Source organism: Castor canadensis, chromosome 13, assembly GCF_047511655.1.
Source record: "Castor canadensis chromosome 13, mCasCan1.hap1v2, whole genome shotgun sequence".
NCBI classification, from domain to species: Eukaryota; Metazoa; Chordata; class Mammalia; order Rodentia; family Castoridae; genus Castor; species Castor canadensis.
The window spans coordinates 11,762,689-11,788,233 of NC_133398.1; the positions used below are offsets into that span (position 1 = coordinate 11,762,689).

General features: G+C 58.8%; 2 protein-coding genes across 8 annotated transcripts in view; one reads left to right on the forward strand and one right to left on the reverse strand.

The window, feature by feature from the left end:
* Nucleotides 1-3,264, forward strand: part of Dennd1a (DENN domain containing 1A) — a 463,821-nt gene extending 460,557 nt beyond the window's left edge. For all 7 annotated transcript variants that reach the window (XM_074051037.1, XM_074051041.1, XM_074051038.1 and 4 more), the window contains one exon: nt 383-3,264. In XM_074051037.1, the coding sequence (XP_073907138.1) occupies nt 383-1,579 (1,197 nt within the window). In that variant the 3' untranslated portion in view covers nt 1,580-3,264. The remainder of the gene's footprint in view (nt 1-382) is intronic.
* A 1,628-nt stretch (nt 3,265-4,892) lies between these two features.
* Nucleotides 4,893-24,322, reverse strand: Crb2 (crumbs cell polarity complex component 2). The gene is made up of 13 exons (XM_020154707.2): nt 24,138-24,322; nt 18,219-18,542; nt 15,315-15,510; nt 15,054-15,193; nt 14,447-14,632; nt 14,122-14,235; nt 10,853-11,725; nt 10,247-10,764; nt 9,703-9,868; nt 8,265-9,048; nt 7,356-7,457; nt 6,668-6,794; nt 4,893-5,412 (listed from the first exon to the last, which is right to left on the reverse strand). The coding sequence occupies exons 1-13, from the start codon at nt 24,232-24,234 to the stop codon at nt 5,188-5,190; spliced, it is 3,852 nt and encodes a 1,283-aa protein (XP_020010296.2). The 5' UTR covers nt 24,235-24,322; the 3' UTR covers nt 4,893-5,187.
* Nucleotides 24,323-25,545: the final 1,223 nt, after the last annotated feature.

A 25,545-nucleotide genomic window follows, 5' to 3' on the forward strand; every position in this document is an offset into this window, starting at 1 on the left:
ACCAGATCCAAAGCCTTTCTTGCCCTCTTGGGTGTGACCAAAGGAGCCACATACTCTGAAAAGCAAAAAGGGCGGGAGCAGTAGATAGCTTGTAGCTAGAATCATTTTCCTAAAACTTCTTGGCAACCTCTGGCTAAAGACCAAGAGCAACTTCCTCTCTAATCCCTTTGTAGCACACGGTAGGAGGCCTGGGCTCGGGGTCCACGTGTCTGGGTTCTCTGCTGGGGTGACCCCTACTGCTCCAGGGCCCAGGACCTAATTGGCCACATTCCTGGGAGCGCAGTCCCAGTGCCCATAGGCATGGAGGAGGGGTAGGAATGGGACATGCTTTCTCCTGTCTGGGACAGCCTGCAGTCACCACCTCCTCCTTCCCTCCCAACAGAGGCTGGACCTGGGCAGGAGTGAGAGGAGCCTTGGGATGACGATGGCCTTGAAGGTCACCCACCCATACAACAAGCTCTGGAGCCTGGGCCAGGACGACATGGCCATCCCCAGCAAACCCCCGGCTGCCTCCCCTGAGAAGCCTTCGGCCCTGCTCGGGAATTCCCAAGCCCTGCATCATAGACCCCAGCACCAGGAGAACACCCTGAATTCCAGCAATGCCGAAGCTCCCGCTCCCACTCCCACTCCCACTCCAGGCAACATCACTATTCCCCGGCCGCAGGGAAGGAAGACCCCAGAGCTAGGCATTGTGCCTCCACCGCCCACTGCCCGCCCCGCCAAGCTCCAGGCTGCCGGCGACTTCTCAGAGCGGCTGCAGACAGACCGGGAAAAGCGCACTGCCCTGAGCCCAGCCCTATTCCCAGGGGTCCTGCCCAGTGTCACCCCCCAAGGCCCCACTGAATTGCTGCAGCCACTCAGCTCAGCTCCAGGGGCCACCAACATGGGCAGCGATGCCCTGCTTGCTCTCCTGGATCCACTTAATGCTGCTTGGTCAGGCAACACGGGCCCACCACAGCCTGCCACCCCAAATGTGGCCACCCCACTCATCCCCCAGTTCAGCTTCCCCCCCACGGGGACCCGCACCCCTTTCTCCCAGTCACCACTCAACCCTTTTGTCCCATCTGTGCCAGTGGCACCGCCCACCCTTCCCCTGGGCTCCACCCCAGCCAGGCCTTTTGGGGCCCCTCCAGCTTCCCAGGGGCGGGCATTTGCACCCAGCCTTCTTCTCTCCAGTTCCGGCTTCTGTGCCCCTCACAGATCTCAGCCCAACCTCTCTGCTCTCTCCATGCCCAACCTCTTTGGCCAGATACCCATGGGCGCCCACACCAGTCCCCTGCAGCCACTCGGCCCAGCAACAGTCGCCCCCTCGAGGATCCGAACGTTGCCCCTGGCCCGCTCCAGTGCCAGAGCTACTGAAGCCAAGCAGGGGCTGGCCCTGAGGCCTGGAGACCCCCCACTCCTGCCCCCCAGACCCCCACAAGGCCTGGAGCCAGTGCTGCAGCCCTTGGCTCCTCTACAGGCCAGAGACCCCTTTGAGGATTTGTTACGGAAAACCCGGCAAGACATGAGCCCGAGCCCAGCCCCGGCCCCCAGCTCTGTAGAGCAGCTGCGGAGGCAATGGGAGACCTTCGAGTGAGCACCTCATGCTGCCGGTCAAGGCCAGGGCTCCCTCACCATGTCTGCCCAGGTTCCGCTGGGGGGAAGGGAGCTTCTGCCCTCTCCCCCTCCACACTGCTCATCTCTGGGGAGTGGCACATAGTAGCTTGGGAGCTGCCCCGCTCCTGGGAGCCATCCCACTTGCCACCACCCTCCTCAGTACTCTGCTTGGGTTTTGCACTAGCGGTCAGCTGGGCCAACACCCAGACCAGGCTCCTGGTACTTTCCCTCCAGATACCCCATGGGAGCAAGAGACTCAAGGCCTCCTCTCGAGCCCAGCAGTCTTCTCCCCCTGCACCTGCCCCATACAGGGCACAGGGCATCAGTGTTGTCCCCATGTGAGCATGCCTGCACAAGATGCAGGTGTTTGGGGTCTGAAGTGAGGGCCCCTCTCAGGCTAGGGTATCTCACTGGGGGATATCTCCAACCTCTTTCTAGCAATACACTCGTTCCTTTGTGAGTCTCCACCCCCCCCCAAACTTCAGTTGTTTTCGGGGGCCAAGGGTCTAGGGACCCCTGTGATGGCCAAACCCAGCTGGGGCTGGGAGCACCAGCAACTCTTATTAGTAGAAGAAAAGGAGAAACCCCAGGTCTGAGTGTCAGGAGTCCCCAGCTCTCTGTTACCCAGATAGCTCCCAGCTCTCCTGGGCCCATCACAGTCAAAAGCTGGGACCCCCAGCCTTCTGTACTTAGTGTGGTAGGCAGAGCTGAGCAGCAGCATCCCAGATTCCAACTCAAAGGCCAAGCTTAATGCCACAGACCCATAGACCGATGTGGGGCAGGGCACAGCTGCCCAGTGGCCAGGAGCAGGCCAGGACCCCCCAGGAGTGGGCGCACATGGCCTCTCAGCCTGGGGCAGGAGGAGGCCTAGCAGCCAGTCCTCCCCATCTGGAGCTTCGCCAGCACAGAAATGCCAGAGAGCAATGTCACCAAAGTGAAACTGAAATGTTTTGTTATTGTTTCTTTTATCTTTTCCTTTTTACCTTATTGATTTGATGAATCTTGAAAATTGACTCCTTTCAATAAACGTTAAAATGCAGCCTGACCATTTAAGAAAACAACATCTGAGACACACAGGAAATTGTGAGCATTTTGACCTGATTTCTCATTTCCTATTTGTGAACGGGTCAGACAGTCTACCCACAGGTGTCAGACAGGAACAAGAGGTCCCTGGAGGTCCCTGTCACTCCAGGGAGCCCCTCAATGTCTGAGAGGATGGGAGGCCACTGCCACTGCTCATCAGCCTGAGAGACCTGGGTACCTGCCTCACAACCTTTCTCCTGTCACCTGAGACCCTGGAGCAAGCCTCTCCCATCTTGCAAGTGTCCTTGGTCGCTGGGAGCCATGTCGCACACGGGCCACACAGGCCCCTCCTGGGCACGCCGATGTTCAACACAGGTTCCAGTTCTTCTCCCCTCCTGAGCAGACGTCTCATCAGGACAGGGTGGCCCCCGGCGGGGCAGGGCATGCTGGGCAGCCAAGGAAGCCACAACATCCCTGGCTCTACTGGAGACTGGTGGGGAGCACTCCAGGTCCCCATCTGTACCTCTGTCTCGTCCTTCACTGGGGGGAATTTGCAAACCCAAGGATGAACTTCGTGTGTGCATTCAATAAAACCTTCTTGGGGAAGAGGATGGCATCCTTGTGTCCTTCAGGGAGCCTGGAGGAGTGGGCCCTTGGCCATCTTCCCCACCCATCTTGACGTGAGCCCTAGCCCAGCCCCAGCCAAGGTGGAGGCCAAGCAGGAAGGACCCAACCCCTGCCCATCCCCAGGCCTGTGCCCACAGGGAGCTCTGAGCCAGCTCCCCTTTCCCTCATAAGCAGGTCATGGAGACTAGGCTGGTAACAGGTCTGCACAGCCCTGCTGGAACCACAGAGCGGGACTTCAGGGCCAGGGCACCCATGCTCCAAGAAAGAACAAGTTCCAGAGGACACCTGGCCAATCCAAAGATGTCATCAGCAAGGGCAGAGCCCCAGACTGGACTGCACCCCAGCTGGGCGATCATGTTTGGAGGGGAGATCTAGAGTAGTCACCCAATGTCACCAAAGCTAAATTGGATTTATAAGCCAGAGCGCCACAGAAAATATCTTAACAGTCTGCAGCTCACACACCAAATCCCTGACTTCAGAATGTAGCTGAGGAGCCAGCTTGCTCCCCTTCTCCCAGGGGTTGGGGAAGAAAGTTGGGGGCAAGGCAGTCCCACCTCCTGCAGGACAAGGACCAAGTAGGCCCCTTAGACTAGCATTCAGGGACCCCCATCCCAGCCTCTGCTGAACCTCCGGTGCCCCTAATTCTGTGCCTTCTAGAGGTGGCTGAAACCACAAGGGAGCCAGGGAAAGTCAGCCTCCAGCTGCAACATGTACAAGGCTCTGCTGGCCTAGGAAACCAGAAGGAGAGGTCACATCCCCAGGTCAAAAAGAAGGAGGACAGGTCCTTAGATGCCCTCTGGGACTCAAGGGCACAGCATCGGCAGGCTGCAGTAGACCTCTGCAGGACCAGCCTCCCACAGAGAGGTCAAGGAGGCAAAGGACCTGAGGGCTTCTCTGGTGTGCTTTCGCTGAAACAAGCCATGTGCAGGTGACCAACATGCAGGCAAAGCAGCAGCAAAGCTGGAGAACTGGCAGGTGGTCAGGTGAGTTTGTGGGGGCTGGGGAGGGGGAGGACTGCTCCTTCATCTTCCTTCCCTTCTGGCCTCCTTGCAGGGGCCCCAGGAAGCCCTCCTCAGCTACGCCTGGGGAGACAATGCTTCCAAACACCTAAAAGGACACCCACAATTCACTTCAGACTGGAGTTGAATGACTCCCAGAGTCCTCTGCCCATTGTCAGCTTCTCTGAGTCACACAGCAGTCCTGTGAGGTAGGCAGGGAGGCTTTCCCACCTGCAAATGACCATGGCCAGGCAGGAAAGCTCAGGCAGCTAGTCCTCGGCTCCTGCAGGCCTGGTGTCCAGGGTTATGGGGTTCCCTTGCAGGACCAGCTCTGGTACTGGGCAGAGACAGATCTGCCCAAAGGAGCAGAAGTCCACTTGGCCTGATGAGAACACCACTCATCATTTCTCAGCTGTCTCCAAAGCAGGGGCCGCCCTTGGAGGTTTCAGAAGGTGCCAGAACTGAAATCTAGGTGCTTGGGCAAGCTCTGGCCTGGCCTGCTGGAAAACATGCAGCCTTGGGCTGCCCCTGTCCCAGAATGGACATGTGGTCCCCAACCATGGAGCATCCATCTGCCCCCACTAGACAGTCATGTACACGCAATAAAAAGAGGAGCCATGTGAGTGAGCCCTGTCAGAAAACTCAGCTGGGATCTACAGAGCACCACGTCTGCACGTACACGCATGCTCTACTGACACACCACGTGCACCATGCCTGTCTGCCCACACATAGCCACACACCTGCCACAACAAAGCCCAGCAGGTCAGAGAGGTTCCCTCTCTGCTTTCCTGAGTTGACTCCCTTCTCAGTCCACGATGGGACAGAGGCAGGGGCTGCCATCCATGGGATACTCCCAGTGGGCCCTGAAAGCAATCTCCTTGGGTCTCCAGGTAGACATCCTGTAGGGCCTCCAGGGCATGGCACCAGCAGCCAGGTTGGCCTAGATAAGTCTCTCCTCAGGTGGCACCTTGAGGACACTGTCCATCTCCAGCCGGGCCCCAGCCACCTCCTGCTGGCTTGGGCTGTAGGTGCCCTCTGACTGGCGGCGCTTTCTGGCTGCCAAGATCCCGGACAAGAACCCAAGGAGGAGGAGGAGGAGACAGGCACAGGCTGCAGGCACAGCCACCTCCAGCAGCGGGAATGGCAGTGGCATGGGCAGGCCCTTCTGCAAGGTGAAAAAAGAGAACAGGAGGACTCAGAGAGAATCCAAGCTGGGGCCAGGATTCCTGAGAGGCAGTTAGAGACCTGGCCCCAGGGCATGCCGGCCGGAGCCAGGAAGCCACCCATCCACGCCCCTGCACAGGAAGTCCTGGTCAACTAGGGGTTCTGGCTGGAAGGATAGAAAACAGACATCCATGGAATGCCTGGTACGAGGTAAGCACTGTGAACAGGATTTCACGTAACCCTTCATCAGGGGAAAGGAGCAGAAGTGAGACAGGCTGAGCACTGCCCATGGCAAGAGCAGAACCCACCTGGGCCAGCCTGCTTGAGATGACTGCTCTGACAGCTTGCCCTGGGGAGACACGGGCCAGGTTTTGAGGGACCCAGCAAGCCTACTCCTGTCTCCAGAAGCCCTGTCAAAGATTCTGCGTGCCTGGAATTCTGCAATCACAGGACCCCAGGGGTCCAGAGCTCACAACACCGGCCTTCCCTCCGTACCTTGCACCCTGGATCCCCCAACCCACCCCCCCCACCTGCAGAAGGGGTCCCAAAGCTATAAAGCTCCCCAAGCCTCAGTGGGCTGGGCAGTTGGCCCCCACTGTGCACTTCTGAGGAAGCTGTAAAGCCACTTCCTCCGGGCCTGGGAGGACAGTGGTAGGTGAGGAAGCCAGAGGCTGTAAAAGTCCAACTTGAAAGGAAACATTCTCCAGCAGCCAAGGGATTTGTGCTTTACAACCCAGCCTGCCAGAAGCCTGTGCAGATCAAGACTGCTCCCCAGACACTGGTGCAGTCTTGAGACCAGCATCCTGCCCTTCCAGGGACAGGACCTGCTCCACCCCTGGGCTGGGGGACTGGCCCCTCCATCCAGGTCCTCCTGGGGTCAAGACACATCTGCAGTGGTAAACTGTCCTGACTCAGGAACCCTCCCAACTACCCCCAAGATTGTAGGCTCCAAGACCCTATAGGACCTGAATCCTGGTCCCAGAGTGGACTTGGCTGACCCCATTTGTCCCCTCTGCTGCTCTCCTGGGCACTACAGGGAAGCCCCGGTGCCACACCTAGCCAGGAGCCTTGTGCCCTCCCTGTGATGGTGGGCCCTGAGCTCTCCCTACAGTGAGAATACCTCCAGGGCGGGCATGGAAGGGCCCTGAGTCTCCTCCCCTGCTACCTCCCATCCATGATAGAAGCGGCCCAGGAATAGCTCTTTGGGGGCCGTACACACTCCTCCACCCTGTAGCCCACCCCTGGGCATCACTCACCACCACTTCACAGAACTGGCCAGAGAAGCCTGCGCCACAGGTGCAAACAGACACCCCACCGGCAGCCTGGCAGGTACCTCCATTCAAGCAGGGGTTGGCTTCACAGGGCAAGGCTGGGCTCTGACACCTGGAGATGGAGAAGCCAAGAAAGCGCTACCCCCATGACTGCCTCCCATTCCCCCAATGCTCTAGCGCCCCCACACCCCCACCCAAGCATCAAGGCTCATCTGTTCACTGCCCCTAAGCACTGTTCCTGCCTGGCTCAGCCCTGCCAGGTGACCAAAGCTGAAAGTGATTTCCATCACCTGCACCTCCCGGCCCAGCACCATGACTGAGAATGCTATGGGGAGGATATAGCAGGGCAGAGCCCAGGGACACTGACACCACAACCTAGAGGCCCAGAAGCTGTACTTTCACCAAGTCCTGACACAGGGGACTAAGGACTGATCCAGCTATAAGAAACAGAGCAGGGCAACTACTGCCCAGCAGGTGTAGGCATAACAGAGGGTGGTTTTAAAAGCCACAAAAGAACCAGTGGTGAGCTGTCTGGCACTGTGACACCAGTGAGGGCTGAGACAATGAAAGGATCCCCACTTCCCTTCCTCTAGATGAAGCGGACCCCTGGCCACCATAACCAGCTCTCCACATTCACCAGTCCACCTCCCAGCCCCCAGGCCCCCACACTCACCTCTGGCCAGAGAAGGCCTCCTGGCAGCTGCAGTTGGTACCCTGGGGCCCCACCTCACATGGGCAGGTGGAGTTGAGGCTGCACTCAGGCAACACAGGCAACCTAGGGGGAGAGCGCAAGGCTGGACAGGGCAAGACACACTGCTGGGACCTGGCCCACCCCAACCCTGAGTCAGCAGGCCACAGAACAAGCCTCTTGCTCCCTTTGGAATTCATGGCCCACCTCCTACAGACCTCCGTAAGAGTCAAGGAAGCAGTGTCTGGGAGGGAGGGATGGGCACAGAGCTGCTCTGGCCCTACCCAACAGAGCAGGAACCTTTCCTGGACCTGAGGCTTTTGAGAAGCAGTGAAATGGAAGGACTAGGGGACGGGGAGATAGGACCAGACAAAAGCAGTTCCCATGCCTCAACACTAACACTCCGTGCAAGGAAAGATGCTAGGCAACCAGCCCTCCAGGAACTCGGCCTGAACAAGTGGACAGAGTTAGAGTGCAGCTGAGTTCAGGAAGCAGCAAAGACTGAGCCTCCCTCTGCCCCTCACCAGGGGATTGTGGGGGTGAACATCACACTGTGTGTGGCTCCCTGCAAAGCCTCAAGGTCATCTTGCAAGACTAGCTCTGGCACACACACACACACCCTCCCCCCACACCACAGTGTTATCTGAAATGCAAATTTAGCTGGACTTTAAGTGTTCTGTACTTTAAGTGTTAACAAACTTAACGGATGCCCCCATTTCTCAGATGAGGGCACCAAGGCTCAGCAAACTGAGGCGACTCGCCCCTAAAAGCAGCAAACTGCAGGCGGCTTAGAGTCTACCCTACCCCAACCCTCACCATGGGGGTCTCCTTCCACGCCCCATCCTTGGACAACCAACCACTGGGGTCATTGCCCGGGTCCCCAGTCGCCCGCACCTGCAGCGCGGGCCCGCGAAGCCCGGCGGGCAGCGGCACTCAAAGCGGCCGTCAGGGCGCGCGTGACAGCGGCCGCGGGCGCAGGGCGCGGAGCGACACGGATCGGCGCGGGCCTCGCAACGCGGTCCTTCCCAGCCTGGGCCGCAGGCGCAGGCGAAGGCGTCGAAGAGGTCGCGGCAGGCGGCGCCGTGCAGGCAGGGCGAGGGCGCACACACTGGCGCGCCGGCGCAGCCGAGGCGCGGGGCGGGTGTCGCGGGCCAGGCGACGAAGTGCTGTCGGGGGCCCGGAGTCGCGCCGGGCCGTGGCCGCGCCAGGGGCAACGGGAGGCCGCCGAGCGCCACGCGGCCCAGGCAGCCTGTGAAGTTCTCGGCCAGCAGGATGCGCGTGGCGACCGGGCCCTGCAGAAAGCCCAGGTTGCCGGCCAGGCCGCGCAGCGTCACCGGTGTCGCCGCGCCGTCCAGCCACAGCAGCCAGCGCGAGGCGGCGGCCGCCGGGTGCTCCATGGCCAGGCGCAGGCGGTGCCAGGCGCCATCGGCCACGCGTGGCCCGGGCGCGGGCAGCACAGCACCCGCCACGCCGGGGCCGCTGCGCACGCTGGCCGCCAGCGAGCCATTGCGAACGGCCAGCCAGACGCCCGCGTTGCCCGCCGCGGCGCGCAGTAGCCCGGCCTCCAAGTCGCGGGTGCGGAAGGCCAGCGACAGCCCGCTCAGTGACCTTCCCGACGACGCGTTGTGTCCACTGAACGCAGCTGGGGGACCCTCGCGGAACGTGACCTCAGCCACACCTGGGGAGAGAGTGAGAGAGTCAGAGAGAGAGTCATCACTTAATCCCCAAACTGTGCTCCCCACCACGCTTTGCCACCCCCACACATTCCCCACCTCCAGGGAATCAGTTCTGGGGCAATACTGGGGGGGGGGATCACAATATTTCCTTCCGGGGTCACAGGCCCCGAGATATTAACCTCTCCAAAACTGCCCCCTTCCCTCCTCCCTGAAGCTCCTGTGGCTCATCACGGAGGACTGCGCTTCACTGCAATCAGCCATCCTTTTAAAGTGTAGTTCTGATTATGTCCTCGTGCTTAAACCCTCCATGGCTCCCCACTGCCCTTGGCTGGAATTCAAATCCCCTGCCAACTTCTCCACCCATTTCCTGCTAAACCCCTTCTGTACGTGTTTCAGCTTTTCTTATTGAACTCAGGGCCTTTGCACATGCTATTGCCTCTTCCTTTCCTCTGGTGCCTTGGAGTTTGCTCTGGAAAACACAGCAAATGCTCGCCTTCTCCAGAAAGCCTCTGTCCCTCCAGATGCAGTGGTCCCCACACTGGGCTAGGGCTGTTGGAATTCCTGGTTCACAGTCCAGCATTCCATAAGGCCAAAGGAACCTAACCAGCTTGAGTTTCCAGTGCCCAGCACTTGGGCTGCCCAGGGCATGCACTCACAGACGAAACCATCAGGGACCTCTTCACAGGTGGCAGGTGGGAGGCAGGGCTGGCCGGGACACCATAGCTGCTGGGCACAGGTGGGCCCGGTGAAGTTGTCAGGGCAGGTACAGTGGAAGTCATTCCAGGTGACAAGGCAGGTCCCACCATTGAAACAGGGATCTGGCTGTGTGAGAATCAGGCAGTGGCTGGCTCAGGCCTGCTGCGAGCATCACCCCCTTAACCAGCACTTCACTGAGCCTCTGCCACAGACTTGCATTGCAACCTCCTCACAAGCAGGGGGAAAGTCCCCATCGTCCCCATCTTACGGATCAGGAATGAGATTCAGAGAGGTGAAGCCACCTGCCTGAGTCACCCAGCAATAAAGAAAGGCCAGTTCATACCCAGGTGATTCCAATTCCAGAGCTGTGCTTTGAGTCTCTTCCCCAACCCCCAGCAACTCCCGCAGAAAGGCCTCGGGCAGGTGACATCACCTCCTGACTCTGATTCGTCCCCCAGTGACACAGGGCAGATCCGGGGGGAGGACCCGCTCACGTGCACTCACGCTGCACATGTCCTCAGAGACGCAGCCCTGGGTGAGGTTGTGGGACTGGCCGGCATCCAGCTTGCGGGGCTTGTGGAGCTGACTTGAGTTCTCAGTCAGCAGCGGAAAGAAATGAAGGTGGAGGCCATTGAGTCGCAGGTCCTGGAGACAGCCTCGGAGGGGCCCACCCCAGGGCTGGGTGTCGGCAGGGGGGAGTCTCCCACCCACATGCACCTGCTGCCCCAGGTCCTGCAGCTGCTCAGGCCCAAAGCTGAGCGTCACCAGGTGGCGGAGCCCATCATCCCAGCGCCCAGGGAGCACCACAGCAGGACCACCTGGCATGGTAGCCCGGATCTGGCCCTCACTTAGGAAGACCGTCAGGCTGGCTGCTGAGTCGTTCCCAAACTGGAGGAGCAGGCCAGCGGACTCCCGAGTGCGGAGGAGAAAGGACACCGTGAGGTTGGGGCCCGGCAGCTCATGTAACAGAAAGGAGGCAGAGCTCAGGGTGCCCCCCAAGCCAAAGGTGGCAGCAGGAACCTCTGCAGGGAGAGATGGTGCCGGGCATGAGGTGGGCAGGCTAGAGACCCAGGGTTTCCAGTGCTGCCTCCCCTGCTGCCTGTCCCTTACCATTAGCACATGTAGGGCCGCTGTGAGGCCGGGGGCAGTCACAATGGAAGTGAGTCCACAAGTCCACACAGGCCCCTCCATGGGCACAGGGTGAGGGCTGGCACTGCTCATGGCGCTCGCAGCCCAGGAGGACCTTGTCGCTAAGCTGCTCTGGGAGCAGAAGGTGTCCATCCACATGCACATCCTGGAGACAGCCTGCAAAGTCTGAGCCACCCAGCTGGACAGAGCAGAGCCTGCCAGGCCCAGGGGTCACTGAAGCAGTGGGACCTGGGATCACAGGACCAGAAGCCACACAGAGCTGAGCAGGGCAGTCCTCATGCCAGAGTCGCAGTTCTAGAGTCCCTAGGTGAAGTGCCACCTCTACCTGGTGCCAGTAGCCATCATTTAGGGCTAAGTACGGCAGTCTCAGGACACATGTAGTGGTACCATGGCTCCAGAGTGTGGCTTGGAGTGTGGCCCCCATCAATGCCAGCTCCAAGCTATCCTGGGTGTCAGTGCGAGTGGCCAGGGCCCCAGCAGGCAGGGTGGTACGAAACCTCAGTGCCAAACCCAAGGGGTCACCAGCTGGCACTGATGTCCCCACAGGGCTCCCAGCCACAACAGACAAGGTGGTATTCTGGCCACAGGAAGGTCCATGGGTACCCGGTGGACAGTGGCAGGCATAACTGTGGAGCCCAGACTTGAAGATGGGGATGCAGGTGGCAGCCAGTGGGCAGGTGTGGCCGTGGCAACCAGTGAGCTGCACAGAACAGTCATGTCCACCCCAGGCCTGTGGGCACCGGCAGATGTAGCCCGCCACAGTGTCTTCACAGGTTCCACCATGCAGGCAGGGCTCCGACAGACACTCGTCCACATCTTCCTGACATGCCAGGCCTTCAGGAGAGACCAGGCCAAAGCTCAATAGTGGCCAGGCCAAAGCCATGACTCTGTACCTTTTGTGACGGGGACCTCGGTACCAACACACCCCCTTAAGGATTCCTCCCAGTCCCCAAAAGTCCCCTGGAGGCAGAGTCCAAGCTGCCCCATGACTGGTGAGTCTCCACTGGTGATCCCCAAAACACCCTCCAGTCCCCCTTTCCTCCCCACACCTTCCATCTTGCCAGCTCTCTAGGCCACAGCCAGCAGCCTCCAGGTTACCTGTCTTCAGAAGTCTGTTTCCACAGTGACCAAAGATCTGTTTCCCAGGCATCACCTGGCCAGGGTGATCACCACTCAGCCTGCCACTCAAGATCCCCTCATGGGCTTGGCTCTCTCAGGCTGTCAAGCCTCGGGCCTGCTGTCTAACAGCCTTGAGCGTCTGTCCCATTCCTCCAACTATTTCCAGCTGCTGGAACCTCTGTTCCTCCTGCTTGGAATGCCTCATCCTGCCTTACTCTGGCTTCCAAACTCCTACTCATCTGGCAAAGCCCAACTCAGAGGGCTGGGGAGCTTTCCTTGACCCAACCAAAACTACTATGGCTCTCCCCACTCCTTGAAAGTATCTGTTAACTCAGCTGCGACATCCTTCAGGGGCATGAACATGTCTGCAGTGTGACCTGCCATGATGAAATGGAAGAGTGGGGTGGATTACACATCTGAGTACACTGAGCAGACCCCAGGCTCCACCCCTCAATCCCTCTGCCCTAGAACTCCCACACTGGCTGTGAAGGGACCACTTCATCCTCCTGGCCTTCCCCCAGGTGCAGCGGTCCCAGCATGGATGTAGAGACCACAGTGCAACCCTGGCTCAGCCAGAGCCTCAACAAAACGAACCTGCCCCACCCCCCAGCTGCGGGAGCTCAGGCCCAGAGACCTGAAGCCACCAGGACTTGAAGCCAGGCCCCAGTCAGCCCACAAACACCAGAGTTGCCTCCTGGAAATCACCAGCCACCTGCCCAACCTCCCCCAGCCCCAGGCCTCTGTCCTCCTACCTGCCAGGAGCCACAGGCCCCCCATGAAGGGGCACAGCTCCCCCAGCCCCATGTTTTCCCCACAGATGGCAAGCAGTGGTGGCAGGCACCAAAGCTAGGAGCAGAGCCGGGGCTACTGCCTCCTCCTCAGCTGGCTCAGGAATGCCAGGCACTGGCCTCCTCCACATCCAGAGCTGCCCAAAGGGAGGCTGGACACAGAGCCCAGCCCCACAGCCATGGTTCCCCGCCTAGGCTCTGACCTCAGAGATCTGAACACCCCTCCCCCACCGCCACACCCTCCATCAGCTAAGTTCAACTGGAAGGAGCTGAATTATCATTGACACCGGTGATCCTAAGCCTCCACTGCTACATCTGTAGGATGGGGGTATTAAGTCCCCACTCCCTGGGGCTGTGGTGAGAATAATAAAGCACACAGAGCTTTTCAGAAACCAAGAATGCAGTCAGCCAACACTTCTGGGGTAGGACTCAGGGGACCTCAGCGGATGGCAGCAGTAGACAGGTTTTCAGGGCCCCCAGAGGCATGGGCCACCCAGGGATGGGAGCACTGGGCCCCAACGTCTTTGGCAAGTGAAGGTGAGAGAGAGGACAGTGATCACCACCTCCCTGTGGGGGAGGGAGGTTTTGCCCAGGAGTCTGCAGGGAGAGGAGGCAGCAAGCAGGCAGGAATACTGTGGTAAGGGGGAGGTTACAAGCATTCCAGAGGGGGCAGGGACACTAGAGAAGGTGTGTGTGTACCGCTCCTGGGTTCACCTATGGCCACATGTCTGTATCTGCTTGGACCCAAGGCAGGGAGAGACGTTCTACACCCCATAACCCCTGCCCAGTAGGTCCCAGCTCCCCCAAAGGAAAGGTGGGGAGCTTCTCTATCCTGATTGAACAGCTCTGTCCCCTCTGGAAGTCCCTCAGTCTTGACCCAGCCTTTGATGTCAGGGTTCCCGGGTTCTCCACCCATTGCTCTGCACCTTCTCCCAGACAGCTTGGCCCGCCTGTGGCCCCAGATGCCAGAACGCCAATCCTGACCCCATCTCTGGCTCCAGCTTAGGCCTCTCTCCTGGCCCCCAGTTCCTGAATCACCAGCCTGCCCCTAGCTCCTCCCAGTGTGTACTCCAGAGACACTAAGTGTGCACAATACTGAACTCATGTCCCTTACCCAATGCAACCCAAATCAGGAACTCCTTGACACCCTCAACACCTCCCTCTCACACATGACAACCTGTGGCATCCTCCCAATTCCAAAGCCAAATCCCAGCTCAGCGTCCCTCACCAGTCTCCTGGACAATTACACCCACTTCCTTCCTCATCTCCTGCACCCATCAATCCACTCTGACCTTGTCCTGTCCCCAGGGTCTCCACACACACCTGCATAGCCATCCCGGCAGTGGCACTGGAAGCCATTGGTCAGGTCCTGGCAGCGGCCTCCATTGAGACATGGTCCTGAGGCGCACTCGTCCACATCCACGCTGCAGTCGCCCCCTGTAAGAGGCTCAGCTGTGGCTCCCACCTGACCCTCAGAGCCAGACCAAAGCTAAAAGTGTCCCTTTGATAGCTAGGGAGACTAAGACCCAGTGAGGCCAGGACTCAGGCAGGGTGGCGCAAGATCCTGGGCAGGGCCAGGTTTGGGTTAGCCGGGGGATCCCTCCCCCGGAGTGTGGACATTGGCTGCAGCTTCCCCAACAGGGCTCACCCTCAAAGCCTGGAGGGCAGCGGCACAGGAAGCCTGCAGCGTGGTGGAAGCTGAAAGCCCCGGGGAAGGCAGCCTGGGCGCCCCCGTAGAGGGCCGGGTCGGAGCGCTGCAGGCACTGGCCCCCGTTGTGACAGGGACTCGCCGCACACTCGTCCTCGTCCACTTCGCACCGCTCACCGCTGAAGCCTAGGGGCGCACACGCGGACATCAGGGCTCACGAGGTCACCAGGCAGTCCCCTCCATTGCCAGGCAGGGACAACAACTCTGGACACAGTCACCAACGGTGAATGAGGGACCGTTGCGGAGGTGGGACTGACCATGAGCATGGCGACCTTCAGCAGTCGCGGGATAATGCTATGAATACTCGTATTACTGAGCACTTCGCATGCGCCCGGCCCTGTGCCTTCAATCCCCTCACAGCAACCCGAGCGACAGGTGCCATTATCAGCCCTATTGTACGGATCAGGAAACTGAGGCTCAGACAGGTTGCGGTCAAAGGCACTCAGAGAGCCTAGACAGCGTTCGCGCATGCGCACAGCTGCACACCTGCCCCGCCCCAGGCCCCGCCCCCAGGAGCGCGCCCGATCTCGCGCGCGCACGCACGCACCTGGCCAGCAGAGGCAGCGGAAGCTCCCGAGGCCGTCGAGGCAGGACGCGTTGTGCGCGCAGGGCGCCGACGCGCACTCCAGCACCTCCTGCTCGCAGCGCGCGCCCTCGTAGCCTGTATCTGCGCAGTCGCACCGGAACCTGGGGCGAGCGCGGCCGGGCCTGAGCGCGCGCCCGCCCCACCTACCCCCCACGCCCCAGCCCGCTGCCCCGCTGCGCGGCCTCCCCGCCACGGGCACGCCCCTCCGGGCCGCTCACTCACCCGTTGACTAGGTCGTGGCACACACCCCCGTGTGCGCACGGCTGGCTCTGGCACTCGTCGAGGTTCAGCTGGCAGCTGGCACCCGCGTAGCCCGGCGCGCACACGCAGCGGTAGGAACCCACGCCGTCCAAGCACGAGCCCGCGTGCTGGCAGGGCGCCGAGGCGCACTCGTCCACCTCAGCCTCGCAGGTCACTCCTGGACAGGGGCCGGAGACACAGGGACTGGGAGATGCACACCCAGAGGGGGCGAAAGAGGGTGATCCAGCGACCCAGAGTTATCACGAGCGACCTAGGGGGCTCTAAGAGGGACGCCGGTGGGTCACTCATTCAGAGTAGATATTGCTTGCACATCGATGGCAGCTGACAGGAAAGACATCTCTGCCCTGGAGTTGCTCACAGCGGTGTAGGCCAGGAGATGGGAACTTGGTCAATACTTAAATAAGTAGTGATTTTTAATAATAATAAGCTCAACAAGGGAAAGAACTGGATCCGGCCCGGGTGCAGCAGCTCACACCTGTAATCCTAGCTACGCCAGAGGCGGAGATCTGGAGGATCAGGGTTCCAAGCCAGTCTGAGCAAAAAGTTCTCAATGGCTCTGGGGCGCAATGGTGCACATCTGTCATCCCAGTTACTCTGGGAAGCGCAAGTAGGAGGATGGCAGAAGTGAGACCCTATCTCAAAAGTAGCCAATGCAAAATGAGCTGGACGAATGGCTCAAGTGGTAGAGCACCAGCCTAGCAAATATGAGGCCCAGAATTCAACCCCCAGTACCATAGGGGGAAAAATTGTATTGGGTGAAAGCAAGAGCCAAGGAAAGCTTGAAGAAAGAAGAGATGGGGATTGTGGGCTCCAGTGAGTGGGTAGATGCCATAAAGAGACTGCTGTTGGTCGCACCCAGCGAGCAGCCCCAGGATGCCCTGGGAGGATGATCTGGAACAGGAGGGAGAGTGGAGCAGGTGAGGCAAGAGTGGGGGGTGTCAGGGCCTGAGAGATTCTGAGCTCATCCTAAAAGTTGTAGGCAACTCTGAGTGTCAGCTGAGATCCTAGGAGGTAGCTTTGAGGAGGTGTAAGGAAGGCATCCAACAAATGCCCCAGGCAGAACACAGTAGAGTGAGACAAACTCTTACACTGACTTGGCTTTAAAAGTTAAAGTTCCCAACACCCCCGTGGTCCTGAGCAAACCTTGACTGCTGGGTAGAAAGGGAGGGAAATGGACAATCTCAGGTGTGGAGATTCATGCTGGAGCTCCAGGGACCCTGCCCCTGTCCCCTAAGTGGGTTTGGTCATGGGGCCCCTGGGCCCAGCTGATTCCAGCTGGAACCCTCTCCCCTTCCCTGCTCAGTCAGCACAAAACTTGGCCCCTCCTTCCCATGACCCTCTAGCCCCACTCCCACCCTCTGTGCCAGGGGGAGCCAGGCCCAGGCCGCCTGGAATCCCAACCTCCCCCGCCCAGCTGAGGTGGAAGGAGAAATGAGTCACTGTGCAGCTCACATCCACCACTCACCCGGAAAGTTACTCAGAGCCCTGACCTTCTGGTGCACACACACCGGCTGGCACTTGCACATGGACATTTCACCATTCAGCAACCATTCAGACAGACAGACACACGGATCCTGGCAGGTGCACAGAAGCCCTATTAGGGATGCAAACAGACCTCCAAACCAGGAGACACTGGACAGGTGTAACTCACTCTCATGTACACAGCTAGGACATCCAGAAGCTGAGCAGTCTTAGAAGGGGAAAGTTTCACAGACCCAGTCTCAATCCATTTTCATCAGGAGCCATTTCTTCACTCTATGCCCATTCTGCACACCTGCCTCTGGGATAAGTTCAAAGTTCCCTCCAACCTCAGATAGAGTTGCCTGACTTATGGTTGACAAGTACACCAGAGCCTCTACACTGTGTACTCCAGACTGTCCAAGGCTGAGCTTCACTGCAGACCTGTCCCCAGCTGTGCCCTCCTTCCAGACTTCAGGCCTCTCCAAGAAGAAGGTCCAGCATGCTCTTGCCTCAGCTGGGATGGGATGGGCCATGGTTTGGAGGAGGTAACTATGTCTACTCAATGTCAGTCACTTTTGGGGGGAGGGGACAAGTACTAGAGTTTGAACTCAGGGCTCACGCATGCTAGGCAAGTAGTCTACCATTTAAGCCATGCCCTCAGCCCTTTTGGCTTTATTTTTCCAAATGGTGTCTCACACTTGCTGCCCAAGGCCTACCTTGTACCAAGATTCTCCTGTCTACACCTCCCAAATAGTTGTGATTACACAAGCGAAGCGCCATGCCTAACCCCACTTCGTGTGTGTGTGTGTGTGTGTGTGTGTGTGTGTGTGTGATACTGGAAGGAACTCAGTGGTGCACACGTTAGGCAAGCACTTTGCCACTGAGCCACAGCCCCAGTCACTTTCCTGAGCATTTTTGTAGACATCCCAATACAGCAAGGATCCCAGAGGGCACATCCACAACGCAACCAGAACACAACCCTCACAAGTAGGTCTCTCTACTAGAATGTAGAGGACAGCCAGGGGGCAGAGTTCCACATTGCATCCTGAGCCACACCGGTGTGTTCTCACACTAGGACCATCAGATGAGTCACACAGTGTCTACACGACAGCTTGACACAGGTCTGCAATGAGAAAATGCTAGAAATGCTGTCCAGGTGTCCTCATGACAGCCAAACTAGGCAGCTGTGCTCTGCTAGGGATGCCTGGTGTGGGGCAGGGGGAGGCTCTCCAACTGCAGAGTGAAACTCAGCTCTGTAGAAGGGACAAGATCAAGATTTGCTGAGTGTCTGATACATACCAGGCACATCTCTGGACTAAAGCCACAGCTGAATCAGGTTGTTTGTACTCTAAGCTGCTGATGGGATCCACAGTCCAGACCTCCCAGGGCAGCTAGTGCCATTACCTGCATAGCCGAGAGGGCAGTGGCACTCGTAGCGATCAGCCAGGTTGCGGCAGGTGGCCCCATGGTGGCAGGGCCGGGATGCACACTCATCGATGTCCAGCTCACAATGGGGGCCCTGGAAACCAGGCACGCAGTAGCAGCGGAAGCCATTAGGATCTGGACCCTGGGGCACACACAGAGCGCCATGGTGGCATGGCTGGGTGGCACAGCCCTGGGGCTCCGTGGGCCCACAGGTATAGCCACCACTCTCCATAGCCTGGCACTCGGTCCCTGGAGCACACGGATCTGAGGCACAGGCACTTGGGGTCTCTGAAGGCACCGTCCCTGCAGAAAGAGGAAACTGGCTGGGCCCCTCCCCGCATCCTCAGCCCAGCTGCAGACCCCAGAAAGCCATATGGGTCTGTCCACACTCAAGAGCATGCATGGAGGGCCAGGGTCTCTACAAGCTGGGTCAACACAGCTATAGCTGTCTACACCCACAACTGGGAACAGTTTTAAAAGGGTGTCTGTGGAGACTCTGTGGAGCTCAGTGCCTGGATCCACAGCAGGGTTGTGGAACTGATACCCTGAAAGTGGTCCCATTACTATCATCCCATCCCTGCAATGCACCCCCCCAGAAGGCAGGGACTGTCATGTGCCCATTTTACAAGCAAGCAAATAGAGACTCAGGAAAGTAGGACTGGCTGACCTCAGACTTGCTGAAGTCACAGGGCAAGTTAGCTCTGATAGCTTTCGATTCAGTGGTTTCAGCTGCATGGGGAGGGGCTCTGCTGGGCTTCCCTCCCAAGAGCCGGGAGGGAGAGGGCACCAGCCCCAAAGGCGGGGGCAGCTCCTCCTGCCCCCTACCTCTCCAGCTGGGGGTCTGGTAACTCCATCCCTGTGTGAAACCTGAGATGTCCGACCTCAACCTCAGAAAGGGATGGGTGACTTCAAAGGCAGGACGTGGGCTCAACCCCTCTCACCCCCACCCTCCCTGAAGTCCTGCATGTCCTGCCTGCTGGCCTCACCGCCACCAGCAGTGCCTGGCTGAGCTCCCATGGGACAGAGCACTATTGAGACCTGCTCACTGACCTGACTTGGCCACACTGAGGGCTCCACACTTAGAGTTCCCTCTGTTGAGAGTGATGACTGGCTTGGAAGCCAAGCGCAGAGGGCTGACCCCCCTCCCTTCCCTCCATTCCTCCCCTCGTCTAACCTGACAGCCTTCTCACTGATAAGTTTGGGTTCAATTCCCAACTCCAAAAACCACTAGCTCTGAGACTTTGGGCTAGTTATTTCTCCTACTGAGTCTCCCTTCCACCCTGAAAAGGGGACGAGAATGGTACATCCCTGTGGAATGTTGAAGAATTCAAAGTCCCCATGCCACAGTCAAGTCCCTGCTCATGGCTGGGACATGTGATGGAAGAGGAGAGACTGGAGCAGGAGCACCCCCCACACATCTGGAGGTGTTCAGAAGCCCTCCCCCCTCCAGCCTAGATTGTCATCCAGACACTAAACAGGCCCCAGAGCAGCATCAGGCCCTGCACCCTCCCCTCCCCCATGGTATGAAGACCCCCAGATAAGGCTGGCAGCCTCTCAGGCGTCATCCACATTCCACCAGGCAGGGCCATCCACCGGCCAGACCCCCAAGCAGGACAGGGGGCAGTGAGATAGGAAGACAGATGGACCCAGGGAGATGACCACTGTCCAGTGCTACCTTAACTGTCCAGAGCGCCTGGGGCAGTCCAATATAGGCTCCTTTCACTCTGGGCCAGGCAGGTGGAAGGTGTGAAAAATCAAGAGCTGAAAACACTTTCAGGCCAAGAGGACCCTCTGCCACTGTTCCCTCCCAGCTCAGTGTCCATTCCCAGCCCCCTCTCCCAGGCCTGGTCACATGGGCCAGTGCAGGAAGTCTGAGCTCTCTGAGGTGCTAAGGGCAGCCAGCCTCTCTTTCTCCCACACTGCTGCTGTGACTGAGCGGCTTAGAGGCAGGTCCTCGGCAATATGCTCTAGTGGGGGTGGGACGAGGGTGGGAAGATGGTCTGATGGGGTGGGAGCGGATTGAGCCCCCACAGGAAGAGGCATGGATTTGGAGCATCAGCCAGGTCTGGGACATCTAGGGTACAAACTCCTGGTGGGGTGTTCTGGGGAGCCCCCAAGGTGATGAGTGTGAAGTCTTGGCACTTGTGAGTGGCCCCTCACAGAGTCCCTTGGCCTGCATGGCTCAGCAGGAAGACAGTGACCATAACTACCATCGTGAAGGGCCCCAGCTGCTGGGTCCCATGTCAACACACCCCCCCTCCCATTTTAATCCCAACAGGGCACAGCTCTTCATCTGTATGGCCCAAGGAAACTCAACTCCAATCTGGAACTTGGCCCCCAGCTCAGCACCCTCCATGTTAGAGGCCAGGCACGGGGACAGCACCTAGATGGGTACTTCTTAGAGTCCAATCTCTCTAGGCGTCCTGTTACTCTAATTGAGGAAGCCTGGAAGAGCCCTTGGGATCTGAGCAAGGCAGGGAGGGAGAAGAGCTTTGGCAAGTGGGGCAGGGGCACAACCCATCACTGGCCCTACTGTGGAAGATGCCGTCATTGACCACCTACTTAGAGATGGGTAGTTCTAGGGAGGCTCTGTGAGGAAGCTGCATCCCAGTCCCACAGCCCACAAGGGGCTAGAATCCAGATCCAGTCTCACTGCTCAGAGCCTCCACTCCACGGTTTCCAGTACCATCTGGGACCCTATCAAGAACACAGATTCCTGGGTTCCATTCCAGACCCAGAAACTGAAAACCATTGGGCCTGCGGCCTGAGACCCTCATTATACCCGGCTCCCTGGGGATTCCTTGAGGAGTGGGAGCTGCAACCTCCAGGTGGACCTCTGCCTTCCAGGAGTGAGCCCAGAAGGCCAGGCCAGCCCAGGCAGAGAGAAGGGCAGCTGGAAGGCAGGGGAAGGGCCTGGCTGGAGAGGAGGGGCCTGTTACCAGGACAACGAGGGGCCTGTGCTTATCTTGACAAATCCCTCCTGACCCTAGGGCTGCCTGGGCTGACCCGCAGAGGACAAGATTAACGGACACCCTTCCTCCTCTTCGACCTGAGCCCTGTGTGCCCTGGCCAGAGAGGACAGGAAGGACATGTCCATTTACTAAGTGCACACTACATGCTTGGGCCGTGTGCCACTACTACATTGGTATATTTGGCTCAAACCAGAAAAGGGGGTGCTATGAAGAAAACTTCTGCTTTTCTAACATAAAGAGGGTAAGAAACCTGCAGATTCCTGAGAGGTCTGTATCTGCCAGTGCGTGTGAAATTGTCATTTTCCTACATTCCCCTGGCCTCACCTTCCAACCAGAGTCTCCAGAGATCCTGGGACTGGGGCATAGCTCAGGTGGTAGTGCCCTTGCCTGGCATGCACAAGGCCCTTGTTGAATCCACAGCACCAGAGAGGGGCAACCAGCCTGGGAAGAGTAGCAATTCTCCCAGAGTCCACCCAGAGGCCAGCACTGGCATCCAGACCTGCCACCGGTGAAGGCCACATTGAACTGTTTCACCAGTAACTTTTAATGGGCTTCTGTCCTAAGTTTCCTTTGAACTTGAGGGTTCCGTGACAAAACCTACATTGGAGAACCGTTATGCTATTGCATCAAATTCTCGTACCGGCCCTTGAAGTGAGGTTGTCCTCATTTTACAGGGGCACAAAGATGTGACTTTACATAAGCAACTTCCACCGTCTGCTCTGAAATCCTGACCCTGCCACACACTGTGACTTTGGGCAAGTTACTAACCCTCTCGGGGCCTCTTTTACCACCTCTGTAAACAGGACTATCACAGGCAGCCTCACAAGCTGTTGAGAGGATTAAATCCGATCCTGTTAGCCCACTAGGACAATGCTTGCCATGTAGCTTACCATAGCGGCTGATGTGAGTCACTCATCACCTTTACAGAGGCCACACCAACTATCCAGAAGATCCCGGGCTGGGCTGACAGGGCCGGGCTGACCATGTGTGGCTTCCCGCCCGATCCCTGCCTCTGCCCCCACCCCTCTGATTGGAGGAGAGGCCAGATTTGAGGACTGGACTGGCTGTCCCTTTGTGCGCTGGACTCCCTGGATGTTTGGAGAAGGGGGGTGGTGAGAGCCCAACTGCCCCATTGTACTCCAAGATGCTTCCACTTCACCATAGCAACCAGCACCAGAGCAGCCCAGGATGGAGGGGCCCAACTCAGGGCCTCCTGAACCTCCCACCTCCTGAGGGATGCAAACTAGTGTTCAAGTGACCCAGTACCTTGGCCTTCAATCCCAGCAGCCAGGATTTGGATAGTGATGTCCAGGCATGGTCAAGCCTGCAGTGCCCCTGCTCCAGCCTTGGGAATCCCCAGGGATAGGGCTCCCTGTACACAAGTCCAGGAGGAAGGGCTGTGGGGTGACTGTACAAGTCGGCATGAACTCCCTTCTATGGCATCAATCAGTTTTGTACTGAGTCCACCTCACGGTCCACATGCATGTCCATCTGAGTGTAGACACACATGGGGTGGCACATCTGTGTGTGCAGGCACCACTGTATACTTGTAAGTATGTGGGGGGAGTGACATGAGCCTGTAGACATCTGCAATTCGGCAGTGTGCACCCTAGTGCACACCACACAGGTGCACCGGGGTATACATATGTGTATGTGTAGGCATCTGTGTGTGGGAGTGTGCACACAGACCAACCCCTGGACCACAGACCACAGGCCAGGACTTCGTAACCTCCATGTGCAGAGAGCAGGGAAGCAGACTCCAGCTCACAAACCCAACTGCCTCTGGGACCCAGCTCCTAAGTCCCCGTCCCTCCCTGAGCCTTGGTGTCCTTCCCTACAAAATGGGGACAAAGGCTTTGTGAGCACAGGCTACAGGAGAGGCCCTGGGCCAGAGGTGGAGGCCAGGAGGCAGGGCTTGGCTCCCCACTACAGGGGAGCCCAGGCCAGGTCCTCTTTGGCTCCCTCCTGCAGCAGTAGTGGCCCGGGTGGGGGACTTCCCAGGCCTGGCTCTGTAGCTATAGTGACCAAGACAAAGTGTCCCTCTAGACCCCCCAGCAGGAATTCCAGAGTCCGTGGGAGAATGTGCGTGAACAAAAGCAAAAACCCCTTGGCGGATGGAGGTCTGACTTCAGAGAGCCCTTCCCGCTTGATCTGGGAATGCCAGGGAGGGGAAAGCAGGGCCACACACGTGTTCCCAAGTGCTCAGCCCCCCACCCCAGGGGCCCAGAGCAGTACCAGGGCCCCACCACCACCATCACCAAGTGCAGGCAGGGGACACAATAGAGTTGGTGCAGGCAAGCACCCTGCTCCCCTGTATCTCCCTCCCCCTTCTCCATCCCAATCCACTAAGCTGGGTCTGCTGCCCCTGCCAGAACCCCAACCTTGCCAACAGAGTCTCAGTTCAACTCTCTGGAGAACTTACGCCCAACAACAGCGAGTGCTGGAACCAGCTCGCCACACTCAGTCACTTCTCACAGCTCTCACACCCCACCTGCACCCCTCAACCCAGCACAACACTCTGGGGTGAGGCCGATACTCCCTGCAACTCCCCAGACTCAGCCAGGCGTCCTCCCCAAGTCCCACAGCTCCTTCCTAATGGGACACCCCGCACCACGATTCACAGCACTTCCCCTCCAATCACACCCAGCCCTGATTCCCCCCACCCCACCACTTGCAAAACCTCCTCAACATGAAACTTCCCAAGTCCGGGAACACACTCACTCCCCCGAACCCCCACCCCACCATGGTCCAGTGGTCTCAGGCACTGCACACCTCCGCGCCCTACAACTTGGACCCGGCACTCACGTGTACCAGAGGCCCTCCTCGGCCCCTGAACAGCCAAGCCTGGGGGAAATAAAGCCCCCAACACCCCCCCCCCCACACACACACACTCACACACACACGCTTGCCCCCCCACCCCACTCACCAGTCAGGAGGCACAGGCTAGGGGCCCAGGGCAGCAGAAGGAGCAGGATGGGACCCAGGGGTCTGGAGTGCCAGGTCACAGGCCTGGCTAGCGTCATGGCAGCCTTGCTCTGCCCGCCTGTGGGAACTGGTGGCCTGGCTGGCTCCGCGGCCCCCTCGCCCTCCAACCAGCACTAATGCGGTGGACAGAGGCCGGGCCCCGCCCCGCCGCCCCGCCTCCCGCTGCTCCACCTCCCGAGGGCTCAGGGGCGGATCCACCCGCCTTTCCCCCCACCCCCAGACGCCGGCCCCGCGGGGGGCAGACTCTGCGCACACCCTGTCCCCGCCCCGCCAGCCTCCTTGGAGACCTGTCTGTTTGGAGCGGCGGGTCAGAATCAGGGCTCTCTTCTCACCAGGTGAGGCCAGCTTCTCTTTGCCAAGTCCCCAGCGGTGCCCACCCTACAGGATCCTCCCCCTCCCTTTTGCCCCCCTCCAACCTGCTCCTTCCCCGATGAAACCAAGGCAGCCCCTCCCCACATTCGACCACCCAATCCTGGCGACCCCGGTGGCTCCACTTTCCCCGTGTCCCCTCTCTGTTTCCTCTGTCCCACCCTGCCACCCACAGAATAAAATCCAGGCACCTAGCCTAAGCTCACCACCACCATCACACCCCCCCTCCCGACACACACACGCACACCCAAACGGGTCCTTTCCATGTCTCCACTTGGCCTCTGCTGTTGGCAACTCCAGAAACCTCACTGCAATCTAAGGCAGTCCGGTTCTACTAACTGGTAACTCTAAGCAAGCGTTCCTCACTCTCTGTTGGCAAGTCCTCCTTCTTGTCTACCTTACAGTCTATAGCTGTACCAGGAGTTCGCTACATCCTCTAAGCTGGAGAGGGGAGCATTGGTTGGGTGCAGACAAGCAGTTCTTCAGGGGACCTGAACCCACACGCTAGGTCATCTAGTGACACCCCAATACAAAACAATACCTCCTTCATTCCCTCCCCCGCCCCACATTCGGTGGGGACAGGATGCCTTGCTCGAGATACTTTGATGCAGCGAGTCCCTGGTCTGCCGGGGTTTCCGTGGCCCAATTCACTAACCGTGGACCCAGCGCAAGCGGTCCTGAGCTCTGCTTTGAATCTACGCGACTGGGGGAGGGGCGGGTCCACATTGTCAACAGGGACGGGGGCGAGGGGAGGAGGGGTCACACACTGAGTGTCCAACCCAGAGGAAGTTCCAGTACCTCAAGGTCCTCAGGGATCAGAGAGGAGACTAAAGCCCTGGGTGGACCTTTGTCCACTAACCCTGTCCCATCCCTACCCTAGAGTGGCAGTTTCTCCTTGGTTTGTGAACTCACCCCCGCATCCACCTTTAATTCCCCACCTCTCACTACAATTAAAATCCCCTCTGCCCACAGGGAAGCTC

Bases quoted from the DNA above. Each gene is read 5' to 3' on its own strand.
- Crb2 (XM_020154707.2), bottom strand. From the start codon at position 24,234: ATGACGCTAGCCAGGCCTGTGACCTGGCACTCCAGACCCCTGGGTCCC. The intron at 18,543-24,137 runs GTGAGTGGGGTG...CTCTTTCTGCAG, and splicing joins TAGCCTGTGCCTCCTGACTG to GGACGGTGCCTTCAGAGACC. The intron at 9,869-10,246 runs GTGAGTGCACGT...ATTCTCACACAG, and splicing joins TCTCTGAGGACATGTGCAGC to CCAGATCCCTGTTTCAATGG.